We start from the raw sequence: 15,076 nt of genomic DNA on the forward strand, positions 1-15,076 counted from the left end.
AATAGTATAACTGCAAAAGTTGTTTTTGACCTTTGGCGATGATGTAGTCTTGAAAAGTCCATTAAAGCATTAAAAGAAATTGAAGATTAAAATACAAACATTATTCTGCCATTATTTCAAATCGATCCTCTAATAGTCGATTGGGAAAGTCTACTGAGGTTTTATACTCTTATTGCAACCAGTGAAGTGCAATTGCCACAGCAGCTCTCTCTATTAACACACAATCTTTAGTAAAAATATAACTCTCAGGACATCATTCAATGTTCAGTACTTAATTCTGTCCTCACACAACACATTCATAACCACATCCTCAGAGATATTTATCTCCATTTCCTTCAACTCACTACAGCACGCTCATAACCACATCCTCAGAGATGTTTATCCTCACTTCCTTCATCTCACATACAGAAATTAATCACCATGAATATGAATGTCCAAACTGAAATCTACACGTTCGCCAGCTAGAGTGTACGTTTTCACCTCAGAGCTATGTGCCTACTGGATGGGCTTGCAAGCCACAGGGTGAGTGTGTACTCCCATAGCAAGCAAACTGAAACAATGTAGAACACATATTAGTTTCTGCAGTTTGCCAGGAAGCTGGAAGTTAACAGATAAGACACTGCTTGTTCTCTTATTTACAAGCCTCGCTATAAAATAACCATGCTATTTAGAATTCCTTCCTGCTTGAAGTCATGTAAAATAAATGCCACAATACACTTCACATATGGATTCAAAAGCATTCTTGCACTGAAAGCTAATCTACTGTATCTTCTTTCGGCCAACTTCTTTTCAAGAGATTGTTTGTTTTTGCTTCCATTCAGTTTTTGTTAAAGCCCAGTCCACAGGTTCCTTCACAATTTATGACTATTAGACTCCACAATAATGCCAGATTCTAGGCAAGTAGAGCTAGACTGCAAGTGAATGAGGTTTGAAAAGTCTTTTCTAATCCTCAACTTTTCTTACACATATATGCATACTGAATCAAGTGTTGCCCAGTCTGGATTAAACTTTGTCAGATCCTAATTAACGCAGCTCCATAAACTTAAAGGGATCTCTTTTCACAAGTTTAAGCTCCTCTATCTTGATAAATCCTAAAGTAAATACAGAGCTAACAACACACCATAAATGTGCTAGCAAAAGTCTTGAACAAATCCCATTCTTGTGTGACTACAGTCAATACATAGCCGTGACCACTCAGGAATTTTGAATCACAGACAGCTTACAGAAAGGTATTTTAAAAAATTACCATAAATGGATCCTCTGCCACAGAAGTCAAGGTCAGTATAAAGATGGCGTTAGTTGCTCCCACGTAGAGACGATTACTTTGCTGATCTACCAGAAAGGTGTTAAAGGAGGTGATATGACTATGCTTGGAGAAGCTTTTCACTGATGTCATGCGCTGAAGTTCTGAAATTGGTAAAAGAGTAACAGATCAAAAAAACTGGAAGAAAAATTACGGCAAAAATCTTATCAGCAGCTTTAAGGTCAGTTACAAGACATGTCTATTAAACAACAAAAGCCTTAAAAAATAAAATTCAAAAGTCTTAAAAAAATGAAGTTCAGTCTGAAAGCCTGTAATCTTATCAGCGTAGGAGGAACCTTTTTTTGGAACGCTATGTCCAACTTTAGGACTTTGTTAAAAAATGTTCCTGCTCAGCATCCCCACCAACATCCAAAAAACCTCCAGAGGAATTACTGACTCCTCTGATGCAAGGCAAGGATACTATCTCATAAGTACAGGATCACAAGTTAAGAGAGCAGGATATTTTGCTCCCAACCAGCTAAATTAATCAGCCTGGACTTTGACCCTTCAAAATGCACTGCTGTCAGGATGAGAGCTTTGGCTGTGAATATTAGCACAATATTTTGTTAAGATTGCAACTGAGACCAGACCAGTTCTCACCAGACATCAATACACTTACACTTTCTAATGAGGATTTCTGGATAGTGCTCAGTAACAGAAACCTATTGTTCATTTACTAGACCAATGATGTTCAGACAAATGACAGTTTAGCCAATCCAGATACCACTGGCCCATCTAATATCAGATGATCGCTACTGACAAGTCATCTAACCTGGGATCTTGTCAGTTTACAGTTTGATTCGACAGCTCCTCTGCTTATAAATTCTTTGAAGTGGGACTTTGAATACAATGCTAGTTTTTATATCAGATTAAAGGAAGCTAAATGTAGTGAATGGATTTTTAATCAATGAGAGTGATTTTTAAATAATGAATTAATCAATAGACACTTAGCTTTATTTAATCTCAGTATGGGATCAGAGGTGCCCATGATGGATACTGGGTTAATTGGCATGGAGGGTGTAAGGGAAATGGTTGGCATGAGTTAGCACTAAATTGGCATGTGGGCTATAAAAGGTCATGGGTGGGTAGAGGAGCATAGGTTGGCATGGAGGGTACAAGGGGCCAAGGGGAGGTGGATGGAGGGGATGGCCAACTGGACACAGGGAATTTGTGGGGGCAAGGGCTGATTTTTGTTTTCTTTTCATAGCTTCAACAAAGTGCTGCAGCAGAGGCTGGCCTTTCTCCCAGCCCGCCTCCACATCCAGCAGCCTCTGAACTTTTTTCGCGGGTGGCTGCCACAACTCCGATTTTCACCCTCCCATCCCGCAATGAAAATCCAAACTTCTGGGTTGGGTTTGCACAGCCAGGAATTGTGTTGACTCCATGCTCCTGAGCCAGGAGAGAAAATTCAGGCCTTAACGTATGAATATGGTCATATCCGGGAATTGGTTCATGTAGCTATTTCTACTGGAAAAGGGATATGTACATTCACTGGTGCTAACAGTCATGGAATTAACTTGCATTTGTTGCCAACACCATGCATGCACAGTTCTAGTGTTTTACACTGGTTGTGCTTTACAAGCATGGGGTGGGTTATGGTCCGGAAACCAGGAAGTGTGGATTTCTTTGACTGTCTTTTGAGTTTTAACTCCAGCCAGTGTGAAGCCTCTTGTACAAAATTAGGAAAGGGAAATAATAAATTAGGCATTTAATGGAATATTAACTGTTATAAGAATGTTGATGTATAATAATATAATTGCGTGTGACCCTAACACAGTCCATTGTTTTAGCTTCAATGTACAAGGCTAAATAAATTAAAATTTTATGTTTGTAGATTTTTGGAACGTGATTCAAAGAGCAGCCCAGAAAATTGTAAGAGAGATTGAAGCTGTTGGCTATAAAGCAGACCTGAAAACCCCTTTCCTGTGAACTCCCCATCACTGACCCAACCTCGATCTGCCCCCACAGCCTCACTGTTCGCTCCAGCCGCAACATCAACTTGGCTGCAGTCTTCCGTGCTCAACGTAAAGTCCAGACTTCTGGGGGGGGGAGTTTTCCCAAGCAAGTTGGGGGGTGGGGTTTGTGTCTGTGTAGGGGATTAAATTCTCAAATTGATGCCGGCTCTGGATCCCTGTTACATTGTCATGCTGACCCAGCAGGTATGACGTCGTGGGATTTCTGCATATGTGTAGACCAGTGTGCATGTGCAGTCAATAATTGGCAACCATCTTGTGTTGGCAGGAGACACAGTGATGAATTAAATATAGGGAGCGAGGAAGAAAGATTTGTATTTATATAGGCCCTATTTTCAAAACATTGCAAATACTTTACAGCTAATGAAGTACTTTTCATATGTAGTCACTGTTGTAATGGAGGAAACATGGTAATCGATTTTAATCTCCTAAACAGGGATATGAAAATGACCAGGTAAGCTGTTTTTCCAGTGATATTGATTGAGGATTATATATTGACCAGGGCATCAGAAAGAACTCCCCTGCTCTTCTTCAACTAGAACCTCAAATAGAAGTCAATGATGATTCTTCCTCGGATATATCCTCGGATGGTTGGGCCGAGGACACTACCCTGGGGGACTTCTGCAGTGATGTCCTGGAACTGAGATGATTGACTTCCAACGACCACAACCATCTTCCTTTGTGCTAGGTATGATTCCAACCAGTGGAGAGTTTTCTCCCTGAATCCCATTGACTCCAGGTTTACTAGGGCTCCTTGATGCCATACCCAGTCAAATGCAGCCTTGATGTCAAGGGCAATCACTCTCACTTCACCTCTTGAGTTCAGCTCTTTTGTCCATGTTTGAACCAAGGCTGTAATGAGTTCAGGAGCTGAGTGCCTCGGGCGGAACATAAACTGAGCATCAGTGAGCAGGTTATTGCTAAGCAAGTACTGCTTGATAGCACTGATGATGACCCCTCCCATTTCTTTACTGAGGGCCGAGGGAAGACTGATGGGGCGGTAATTAGCCGGGTTGGTTTTGTCCTGCTTTTTGTGTGCAGGATATACCTGGGCAATTTTCCAGTGTTGTAGCTGTACTGGAACAGCTTAGCTAGTGGCATGGCAAGTTCTGGAGCACAAGTCTTCAGTACTATTGCCAGAATATTGTCAGGGCCCCATAGCCTTTGCACTATCCAGTGACTTCAGCCGTTTCTTGGTATCACGTGGAGTGAATTGAATTGGCTGAAGAATGGCATCTGGGGACCTTTGGAGGAGGCCAGGATGGATCATGCATTCAGCACTTCTGGCTGAAGATTGTAGCAAATGCTTCAGCCTTGTCTTTTGCATCGAAGTGTTGGGTTCCTCCATCATCGAGGACGAGGATATTTGTGGAGCCTCCTCCTCCTCCAGTGAGTTGTTTAATTGTCCATCACCATTCAAGACTGAATATGGCAGGACTGCAGAGTTCAGATCTGATCCGTTGGTTGTGGGATCACTTAGCTCTGTTTATCACTTGCTGCTTATACTGTTTGGCACGCAGGTAGTCCAGTGTTATAGCTTCACCAGGTTGACACCTCATTTTTAGGTGTGCCTGGTGCTGCTCCTGGCATGCCCTCCTGCACTCTTCATTGAACCAGGGTTGATCCCCTGGCTTCATGGTAATGGTAGAGTGGGGGATATGCCAGGCCATAAGGTTACAGATTGTGTTCGAGCACAATTCTGCTGCTGCGGGTGGCCCACAGCACCTCATGGATGCCCAGTCTTGAGTTTGAAATCTATGTTTGAAATTAATCCCAGTTAGCAAGGTGATAGTGCCACACAACACAATGGCAGGTAGCCTCAATGTGAAAGCGGGGCTTCATTTCTCAACGACTGTGTGCAGTGAACACTCCTACCAATACTCTCACGGACAGATTCAGGTCAGTGAGGATGATGTCAAGTATATTTTTCCCTCTTGTTGGTTTTCTCATCACCTGCCGCAGACCCAGTCTAGCAGCTAGGTCCTTGAGGACTCCATCATTTGGGGTAGTAGTGGTGCTACAGAGCCACTCTTGGTGATATACATTGAAGTCCCCCACCAAGAGTATATTCTGTGCCCTTGCCAACATAAAGGAGTACTGATTCATCAGCTGAGGCAGGGCGGTACGTGGTAATCAGCAGGAGGTTTCATTGCCCATCTTTCATCTGATGCCGTGAGATTTCATGGGTCCAGAGTCAATGTTGAGGACTCCCAGGTCCTGACTATATACTACTTGTGCCACCACCTCTGCTGGATCTGTCCTGCCGGGAGACAGGGCATACCCAGGGGTGGTGATGGTGGTGTCTGGGACATTACCTGTAAGATATGACTATGTCAGACGGTTGCTTGACTACTCTGCGAGACAGCCCTCCCAATTTTGGCACTGGCCCCCAGATGTTAGTAAGGAGGACTTCGCAGGTTGACAGGACCGAGTTTGCCATTATCATTTCCAGTGCCTAGGTAAATGCCGGGTGGTCCGTCCGGTTTCATTCTTTTTTTGAGACTTTGTAGCGGTTTGATACAACTGAGTGGCTCCTGAGTGGCTCTAACTGAGTGGCTTGCTAGCACATTGCTGTGGGTCTGGAGGCACATGTAAGTCAGAACAGGTAAAGATAGCAGATTTCCTTCCCTAAAGGACACTAGTGAACCAGATGAGTTTTTACAACAGTCTTTTCTTCTTTTTGTTTATTCATTCACTGGATGTGGGCTTCTCTGGTTTGGTCAGCGTTTATTGTCCATCCTTAGTTGCCCTTGCCCTTCTGCCTAGACAGAAAGTGGTGGTGAGCTGCCTTCTTGAACTGCTACAGTCCATGTGGTGTAAATCCACACATAGTGCTGTTGGGGAGGGAGTTCCAGGATTTTGACCCAATGACAGTGAAGGAACTGTGATATGTTTTCATGAGAAGATGGTGAGTGACTTGGAGGGCAACTTCCAGGCGGTGGTGTTCCCATCTATCTGCTGTCCTTGTCCTTCTCGATGGTAGTGGTCATGGGTTTGGAAGGTGCTGTCGTAGGAGCCTCGGTGAATTCCTGAATTGACAATTCCTGGTTTCATGGTCATCATTAGACTTTAATTCCAGATTTTTTCTTGAATTCAAATTCCACCATCTGCATTGGTGAGATCCAAACCCAGGTCCCCAGAGCATTAGCCTGAGTCATTAGTCCAGCAACAAAACCACTACACCATCACCTCCCCTACAGATACTGCAGGGGGTATGGAAATATGTATTGTGGTACAGACAATAACAAAACAAACTAAATCAAGGCATTAGTATACAGCCAAATCCACAGCAAAAGGAACCAAAACCTTATAAAAATTCCAATTTAACCACTAGTCTCTCTCAGCTGCCAAGTTGACTGTTCTCTTTTCAAGCTCCATCCCTTTGTTATTTCACTTTACTTTCTACATGTATTCCACGCACTCAAATAATTGTTTCACTTCTTTTATATCACTTCTTTCTGATTACTGATCTGATTACAAACTTGCTAAATTGCATTCCCTGTTCACTGCATTCATTATTAACATTTATCTATAACCCATGTTACAACAAACTATAAGCATATCACTATAGAATAAATTAATGCTCCTGAAAATGAAATTAAGCCACAGAGCTTTTCCCCTATTGTGGGGATTTGGCTTTCCCAATTTTCTATCCCTTTCATCAGTTTGGGCTATTCATCAACAAAGCCAATCATTCTAATTCTAGATGAAAAATAGAAGACTGCAGATGCTGGAAATCTGAAATAAAAACATAAAGTGCTGGACATCTCAGCAGGTCATGGAGTATCTATGGAGAGAGAAATAAGTTTCAGATGAAAGGTCATCGAACTATAACGTTAACTGTTTCTCTCTCCATGGATGCTGCCTGCTGAGTATCACTTTGGGGGAGGTCACCGATAGCTCTCCCTCCTCATTAGCCTAGTGCCATGAAGTATTTTTTGTACCATATGGTAACTGTGAGCAGGAAACAGCAATTCCAAGTCATGGTGCCACACTTCAATGCTAATGGAACAAATGATAATTTGAATACATAACGTACAACTCTAGATGTAATGAAGGACAAAACATGCAAGTAATTCATAACTCCTCCTTGACAGAACACTGGATTGAGTGACCCAAAATATCTCTCTTCTCCATTATGTTTAACACTGAAAAGCAAAAGAAATTGGTTAAGGTACATTAACAGCATCACTGGTGCAATCAGTGTGTTGGGATTTAACCATAACATAAGCAAATAGTTCTAATTGCATATAGTCGCCCTGTTCCCGTTTGCCTTTAAGCTCCTTTCCTCCATCCATCTATCCAGTCTATTATTGAATGTAACCGCATTCTGTCTCAACTTCTAACCCTAACCTTAAAAGTGGATTCCACAGCCTCACAACTAAAGATAAGTAACTCACAACACTACCATCAGCACTCCATTGAAGGAAATGACAACTGCAGGTGATCTCAACCAAACATCTGCAGCCTCTTGCTAAACAGTTCCACACAGCATAATGCTGTTTAGAGGTCCTCGGCCTTTCAGTATCCCACTGTTCATCCCTGTAAACATGGGCTTTGTATTGAACTGTAACCTCTTCAGTCCAGAGATCTATTGTTCAGAAACACCAATTGTCTGGAAAGGTTTTGAGCACACCCAAGCAGTTCTCTCGATGTCATCAGCATTGTTTCAGTACAGTACTTTGAGAGGACAACCAGGGAAAATACAGTATTTGGATATGTAAAACAAGTTTTATTGTGGCTTTATAATGATTTATCACTTTTTATGTTTAAGTTAAATATTTAAATCCACGGTATTTTTCATTTCACACAATTATGGTTAGGCATTCCAACATCATTTCATAATCCAGAAAATTCCAAAATTCAGAAATGACTTGTTCCCAAGCATCCCAGAATGGAGAGGTTCCAGTGTACTAGAACACACAATACAAGTGATTCCATTGTAACAATGCCCATAGTTCCAAGTCAGGATGGTGTGTGGCTTGGAGGAGAACTTGCAGGTGATGCATCTGCTGCCCTTGTCCTTCTAGGTGGATTTGCGGGTTTGGGAGGTGCGGTCGAAGGAGCCTTAGTGAGCTGCTGCAGTGCAACTTGGGGGTGGTATATACTGCCGCTATTGTGCATCAGTGCTGGAGGGAGTAAGTGACTGTTGAAGGTGGTGGATGGGGTGCCAATTAAGTGGAATGTCATCAATGGTGTTCGCCTTCCTGAGTATTGTTGGAGCTGCACTCATCCAGATAAATGGTGGGTATTCCATCACGCTCTTGGCTTGTGCCTTGTAGATGGTGGACAGCTTTGGCTAGTCAGGGGGTGAGTTACTCACTGCAGAATTCTCAGCCTCTGACTTGCTCTTGTAACCACAGTGTTTATATGGCTGGTCCAGTTCATTTTCTGGTCAATGATAACCCCCAAGATGTTAATGCATCAAACATCTAGGGAAGATGGTTTGGATTCTTTCTTATTGAGGTGATTGACCTCCAACAACCACAACCATCTTCCTTTGTGATAGGTATGACTCCAACCAAATGAAAATTTTCCCCCTTAGCTTCCAGTTTTGCTAGGCTCCTTGATGCATAACTGACCTTTCAAATCCATGACCTGTATCACCTAGAAAAACAAGGGCAGCAAGCACAAGGGAACACCACCACCTGCAAGTTTCCCACCAGTCACATACAAACCATCCTTGGAACTATATTATCATTCCTTCACTGTCGCTGGCGCAGAATTCTGGAACTCCCTCCCTAGCAGTGCTGCGGGTGTAACTACAGAACATGGACTGCAGCAGTTGTCAAAGGCAGCACCCCACCACCTTGTCAAGAGCAAGTAGGGTGGGCAATAAATGCTGTTTTGCCAGTGACGTCCATTTCAAATATTTTCAAAATTGCCAAAAAGGCAGAGGTGAGAAGATTTTTCTGACACAGTGAGGTGTTATAATCTGTAATGTACCTCCTGAAAGTGTGCTGGAAGCAGATTTAAGAGCAACTCTCAAAAGGGAATATACTCTGAAAAGACAAAAAAAAGTGTTGGGGACAAAACAAGGAGTGGAACTAATGGATTACGCTTTCTAATACCCAGTACAGGAAGAATGAGTTGAATGGCCTCTTTCTGTGCTGTATGATTCTGAGATTCCTTTAGGCTGAATGATCCCTGATTCATGATTAAGGCAAATTGGGATATCCCAAGAATTTTTATCCTGCCATTTGCAGTGCAGTTTGCTGCCCAAGTATTGCTGCGCCCTGCAAAGGCTTGAGCACTGTCAAGAAGATATAATAATGTCTATAATGTTATTGGAAATTATTTTAAAATAGAGTTTAGTGATGGCTGTGTCTATGTGTGCTACGTGTGTGTGTCGTAATTGGATAAAAGCCAGCTGGTCGAAGCTTTGATGTATAAAAGGGAAGTGGGTTTGAAATGGTAATTTATATAAACATAGGAAAATAGGTGAGGTTTAAAGGGTGCAATTTTCATTTTTAAATAAACCATTCAAAAGAACGGGTGAAATATTACACCTAACCAGTTGAAGCTCAGAAACAATGTGTTTATTTTTAAAGCTTACTAGTGAAGTGGGTATTATGAAAGGGTTTTATTGTTAGAAGATTTAAAAGTTATAATAAACCTAGGGACAATGAGTATTTGCATTCAAAGAGGAGAATATGTATAGAGGAGGAGGGATTCTAAGATCTAAAGCCTCCAGCCTGTAAGCCTCAAGTCTGTCTGCAAGGACCCGGGACTGAAAGAAACTAATTTTCAATGTGACTGTCCAGGGTGTGCTTTGCCAGGAATCTGTTTAAATCTGTGTTTTACTGTTGCCTTACCAGGGGTATAACTGAGATCAGATTAATTAGGGGATTTTTGCAGTTATTATAGTAGTAATTTTGTAGACATATGTATTTTTTATTCATTCAGGATGTGGGTGTCGCTGGCTAGACCAGCATTTATTGCTTATCCCTAACTGCCCTTGTTCAGGGGGCATTTAAGAGTCAACCACATTGCTGTGGGTCTGGAGTCACATGTAGGCCAGACCAGGTAAGGAATGCAGATTTCCTTCCCTAAAGGACATTAGTGAACCAGGTGGGTTTTTACAACAATCAACAATGGTTTCATGGTCATCATCAGACATTTAACTCCAGAGTTACGCTGGATTCAAATTTCATCATCTGATGTGGGATTTGAACCCAGGTCCCCAGAGGATGACCCCGGGTCTCTGGAATACTAGTGACAATAGTGACAAAGGCACTATTCCACCACCTCCCAATCTTTCTTGTATTTTACAATCTTTCTTGAGATAATAAATGTTTAATTTAGTTTTATAAAAAAAACTCTTGAAACTTAGTGGTCTTATTACTTCTGAATTCAAAGCCTGCATCTCAAAACATACAAATTGCAAAAATGGGTTATGACAGTTGTTTCAAGTGTCCCTCTGGGATTTGAACAACTCAGCCCTCATAATAAGCACCGAAGTAATTTCATGAAATAAAACGCTTACTTCAATGATTTTAGGGATCCATAAGTTTTAAATACCGCATCAAAATTAGTAAAAAAGGAAGCCGGTCACTTAACAAAAGTAGGGAACACAGGAGAACACCCAACAGAAATATTATAGATAGAGACCGGGTTGGACAGAAAAGTAAGCTACACAGAAACAGGCTGCAGACACTTTCAAAGATCCAACAGAAAAACATGCAACTTTGTGAAACAACTTGATGGTCTGCTCTACAACACAATCTTGAAGTGTAGTGCAGGCAGGTTCTTCTTAGAGTAGAGTACAGTAAATTGAGGGGAGATTTAATAGAGGTGTTTCAAATTAAGAGGGTTTTTGATAGAATAAATAAAGAAAAGCCTGTTCTCATTGGCAAGAGGGTCAGTTACCAAAAGACACAGATTTAAGAACCTGGGGGAAGATTGGAACATTTTTTTAAAACAGCAAGTTGTTATTATCTGCAATAGGCTGCCTGAAAGGTGGTGGAACAAATTCAACAGTAACCTTTAAATTGGAATTGGATATATACTTGAAAGGGAAAATGAATTGCAGGGTTATGGGAAAAGGGCTTTGGAGTGGGTCTAATTGAATAGCACTTTCAAAGGGCTAGTAAACATACAATGGGCTGAAAGGCCTCCTCAGTGCTGCAAGGTTTTGTGAAGTTACAAATGTAGGACAAGTAGTGTTCTCTGAGCACAGTTTGTTCTTACTTGTGGCATAAAGCATTGAAATAATTGTTTCTAATGACAACTAACTACAAACACATCTATGGCAACGATTAGTGAACTTTCAGTACCATTAGCTTGACAGTTCCTTTGAAGTGGAATCTTGCCAGTCCCGAAAATTAAATGAGTAAGATAAGGTTTTTTTGTGTACATTTCCTTAGCCAGAATACTAGCCTTAAATGGTCATCACTGTATTTTCACCAGAAATGGTACTGATTTCCATTAATTTTTTACCCGATATTCTGGGTTGATATGAAATTGAGAAAACAACAGATCAAGAATATTGTGGTAAGAGGGGGAACTTAAGACCTTATGATCAGCATAGTTGGCATTTAAAGTAAATAAACCTATTCTTCTCCAATCTTTATCATCTACCTTCTAACTGATCTCTGAAAGGCCTGATTAAATGTATTTTAAGCAGAAGTTTTCAGGTCAGCCCACAAGTTGGATATAAATATATTCTTCAGCTGTTCATCAGATGTCTAATTATTTTCCCAACGCTAACAAAATGCACACCCACTCCCTCCCCACCACGGCAACACGACTGAGGGCGAAGTCAATGAAAAATTAGACACAACACTCAACTCAAAACAGTTTGTGTAGCACTGAGGAGCAAATGTTACAATGCAAGTAATGAATGAGTTAGCTTTCATACACATACAAGATACAGTGTCTCAAATCCAGATATCCGAAAACTGACAATGTCCGAAAACCAGACATTTTTCTCTCAGGAGACCTGGGCGCTGCTCTCAGGCACAGTATGCTCAGAAATGAAGAGGCCATTCTCGGGCTGATCCCAGAGAATGAAATCAGCAAGAGTTTTTCCACACACCGGGACCCCCCCGAATCCAGCGAAGAGGTTTAAGGTCTGCCCTTTCTGTTCTCCAGACTCAAAGCTGCCTGTACCACTGGCAGGATAGAGTCAGGGATTCTCTCCATAAGGGTTTGCAGCCCCAGGAAACTTGTAATTAAAGTCAGAGTGATGGAACTATGTTACATTTCCTGTAACCAGAGCTGGGTCCATTAATTCTTTCCAAAACTGGAATTTACCTGTGTTTATTTTCACCAAATCCCAGTGAACAGAGCACAGGAGCAGTGGTGAGATTCCACTTAGCAGCAATGAGCTCCCAGCAATTCTGCTTTATGAATTCAAGATCAGGTCTCAGGTGTCCTATGTGACAACAGAAAACATGTGTCCGCCCCTCCACTCTAATGGTGAGCAATCCAGAATCTGGGAAAGTCCAAAATCCAGCACGGTCTTAGTCCCTAGGGTGCCGGATTTCAGACATCGGACCTGTATTGGGTCAAATCAGAAACTGATGCTCTAAGTGACAATGATTTGAAAAAATATAAACTTAGATACACTTATGTGCACTTTTGTGTGAGGACATGTTTAAATGATTTTACAAGTGATTCCTCTCATGGGTCAGTAAGTTTTTCAGGGACTCAATAAGGAATACACAGCACAGGTTGTCACAATTGGTCCTCAATCTGCATCATTGCCTAATCTGAGTTCAGGTACTATTGAAACCAGTTAAATTAGCCCAGCACCCCAGCAGGGTTGGAACAAAATCAGTCAGGATTCACAGGCCTATTGTCTGTCCACTGATCCATTGCAGTAACTTGCCAAAACCCCATCAAAAGCACATTTTAAACCCACAAGCTCTATCATCTAGATGAAGAATGGCAGCAGGTGCATAGGCATACCACCACCTACAACATCCCCTCCAAGTCACACAACATCTGACTCAGAAATATATTGCCATTGTTTCAGCATAGCTGAGCTAGGATCCTGAAACTCTCTTCCGGACACCACTGTGGGTGTACTTAGACCACATGGGCTGCAGTTCAAAGGCAGCTCACGGCTACCTTTTCAAGGGCAATTAGGAATGCCAGTAACACTCAAATCTCATGAGCAAATCATTTTTTAAAAAAATCCCATAGCCAAGAATGAATCAGGCTCTTCAGAAAAATTACAGTATTTCTGGCACAACAAACAATTTGTGTTCTTGTGTAAATCTGCGTTGCAATTGATAGAACTCTGAACTCCTCTAGAGTAACAATGCCAGCAACTTTTAAGCTTCAGGCTGATATGTCACAACACCACAAACTTTCATAAGGTTTTAAAGCCCTGAGGGGAATTCCAACCAAGTTGTACAATTTCAGAAGGTTGCACAAAAGATAAATAGTTTGCAGTTGTAATAGGATGTTGTGGTTTAATATACCTTTAACAAGAATGTTATACTAGAAGATCACATGATCTTATTATCCAATGACACAGTAGCGCGGACTACCGTGGTAGTCTGTAGTCAGTAGTTAGTAGCCTAGAGTAAGAGTCTCTAATGTAGAGGCAGGGTTTTAGTTGTAAGCACACAGGTGCAGCTGCTGAGTCCCTTTGTAAAAAAATAAGAATGCATTCTACATAAGAACCATCTACTGATTTGGATCCATTAGTCCAACTAAACTAGTGACCAGGATCCAACAGATATGGTTTTTGGTAAGTAGAAGTCACTTCCTTTATAGATTACTTTGCTCCCACCACAGTTTTCCACCCTCACCACCTGAAGGCATTCACAATAAGGTACAAATGAAAAGACAGGACTTTGGACGGACAGCAGAGGCAAGAGCAGAGGTAGGCAGGCTTCCAATTTCCTGCTGCCGGTCAGCGTTCTAGTTTGTCAGCATGTTCCCAGCTTCGGGCCATTATCGGAGAGGCTGGAGCAGGGGTGGCTGGTCAAATACAGCTGCCTGCCTGCAGGTGGCAGCTGGCAAATTATGCATCTTAATGGACCTATTAAGGTCACTGTATGGACACCAACACAAATTTTTCAGTCTGTAGTTGGGATCCTCACTGAAGCTGAATTCCAGCAGATGAATGGAGGCGGCCTTCCTGTGGCAGACCTGCAGCCCCCATGGTGGCCACAATTGCAAGATGGCCATACAAACATAGATACGTACATACGATTCAGAAGCAACAGTAGGCCACTCGAGCCTGCTCTGCCATTCAATAAGATCATGGCTGATCTAAATGTAACCTCAATCCCACATTCCTGCCTACCCCCGACAACCTTTCATCCCCTTGTTCACCAAGAACTATCTAGCTCTGCCTTAAAAATATCCAAAGACTCTGCTTCCACCATCTTTTGAGGAAGAGAGTTCCAAAGACTCACAACTCTCTGAGAGAAAAAAATTTAGCCTCATCTCTGTCTTAAATGAGCGACCCCTTATTTTTAAACAGTGACCCTAGTGTTAGATTCTCTTACAAGAGGAAACATTCTCTCCACATCCACCTGTAAGGCCCCTCAGAATCTTAATGGTTTCAATTAAGTCGCCTCTTACTCTTCTAAATTGCAATGGATACAAGCCTAACCTGCCCAGCCTTTCCTCATAGGACAACCCATTCCTGGTATCAGTCAAGAAACCTTCTCTGAACTGCTTCTAATGCATTTACATCTTTCTTTAAATAAGGAGACCAATACTGTACGCAATGTCCAGATGTGGTCTCAACAATGCCCTGTACAACTGAAGCATAACCTCTCTACTTTTGTATTCAATTCCCCTCACAATAAATGATAATATTCTATTAGCTTTCCTA

General features: G+C 41.8%; 1 protein-coding gene across 1 annotated transcript in view; it reads right to left on the reverse strand.

The window, feature by feature from the left end:
- The window catches only part of sema4f (sema domain, immunoglobulin domain (Ig), transmembrane domain (TM) and short cytoplasmic domain, (semaphorin) 4F), a 262,102-nt gene that overhangs the window by 165,502 nt on the left and 81,524 nt on the right, over positions 1 to 15,076 (reverse strand). The window contains exon 3 of the mRNA XM_041197038.1: positions 1,247 to 1,407. Within this exon, the coding sequence (XP_041052972.1) occupies positions 1,247 to 1,407 (161 nt within the window). The remainder of the gene's footprint in view (positions 1 to 1,246; positions 1,408 to 15,076) is intronic.

This window comes from Carcharodon carcharias, chromosome 1, assembly GCF_017639515.1.
Source record: "Carcharodon carcharias isolate sCarCar2 chromosome 1, sCarCar2.pri, whole genome shotgun sequence".
Lineage (NCBI taxonomy): Eukaryota > Metazoa > Chordata > Chondrichthyes > Lamniformes > Lamnidae > Carcharodon > Carcharodon carcharias.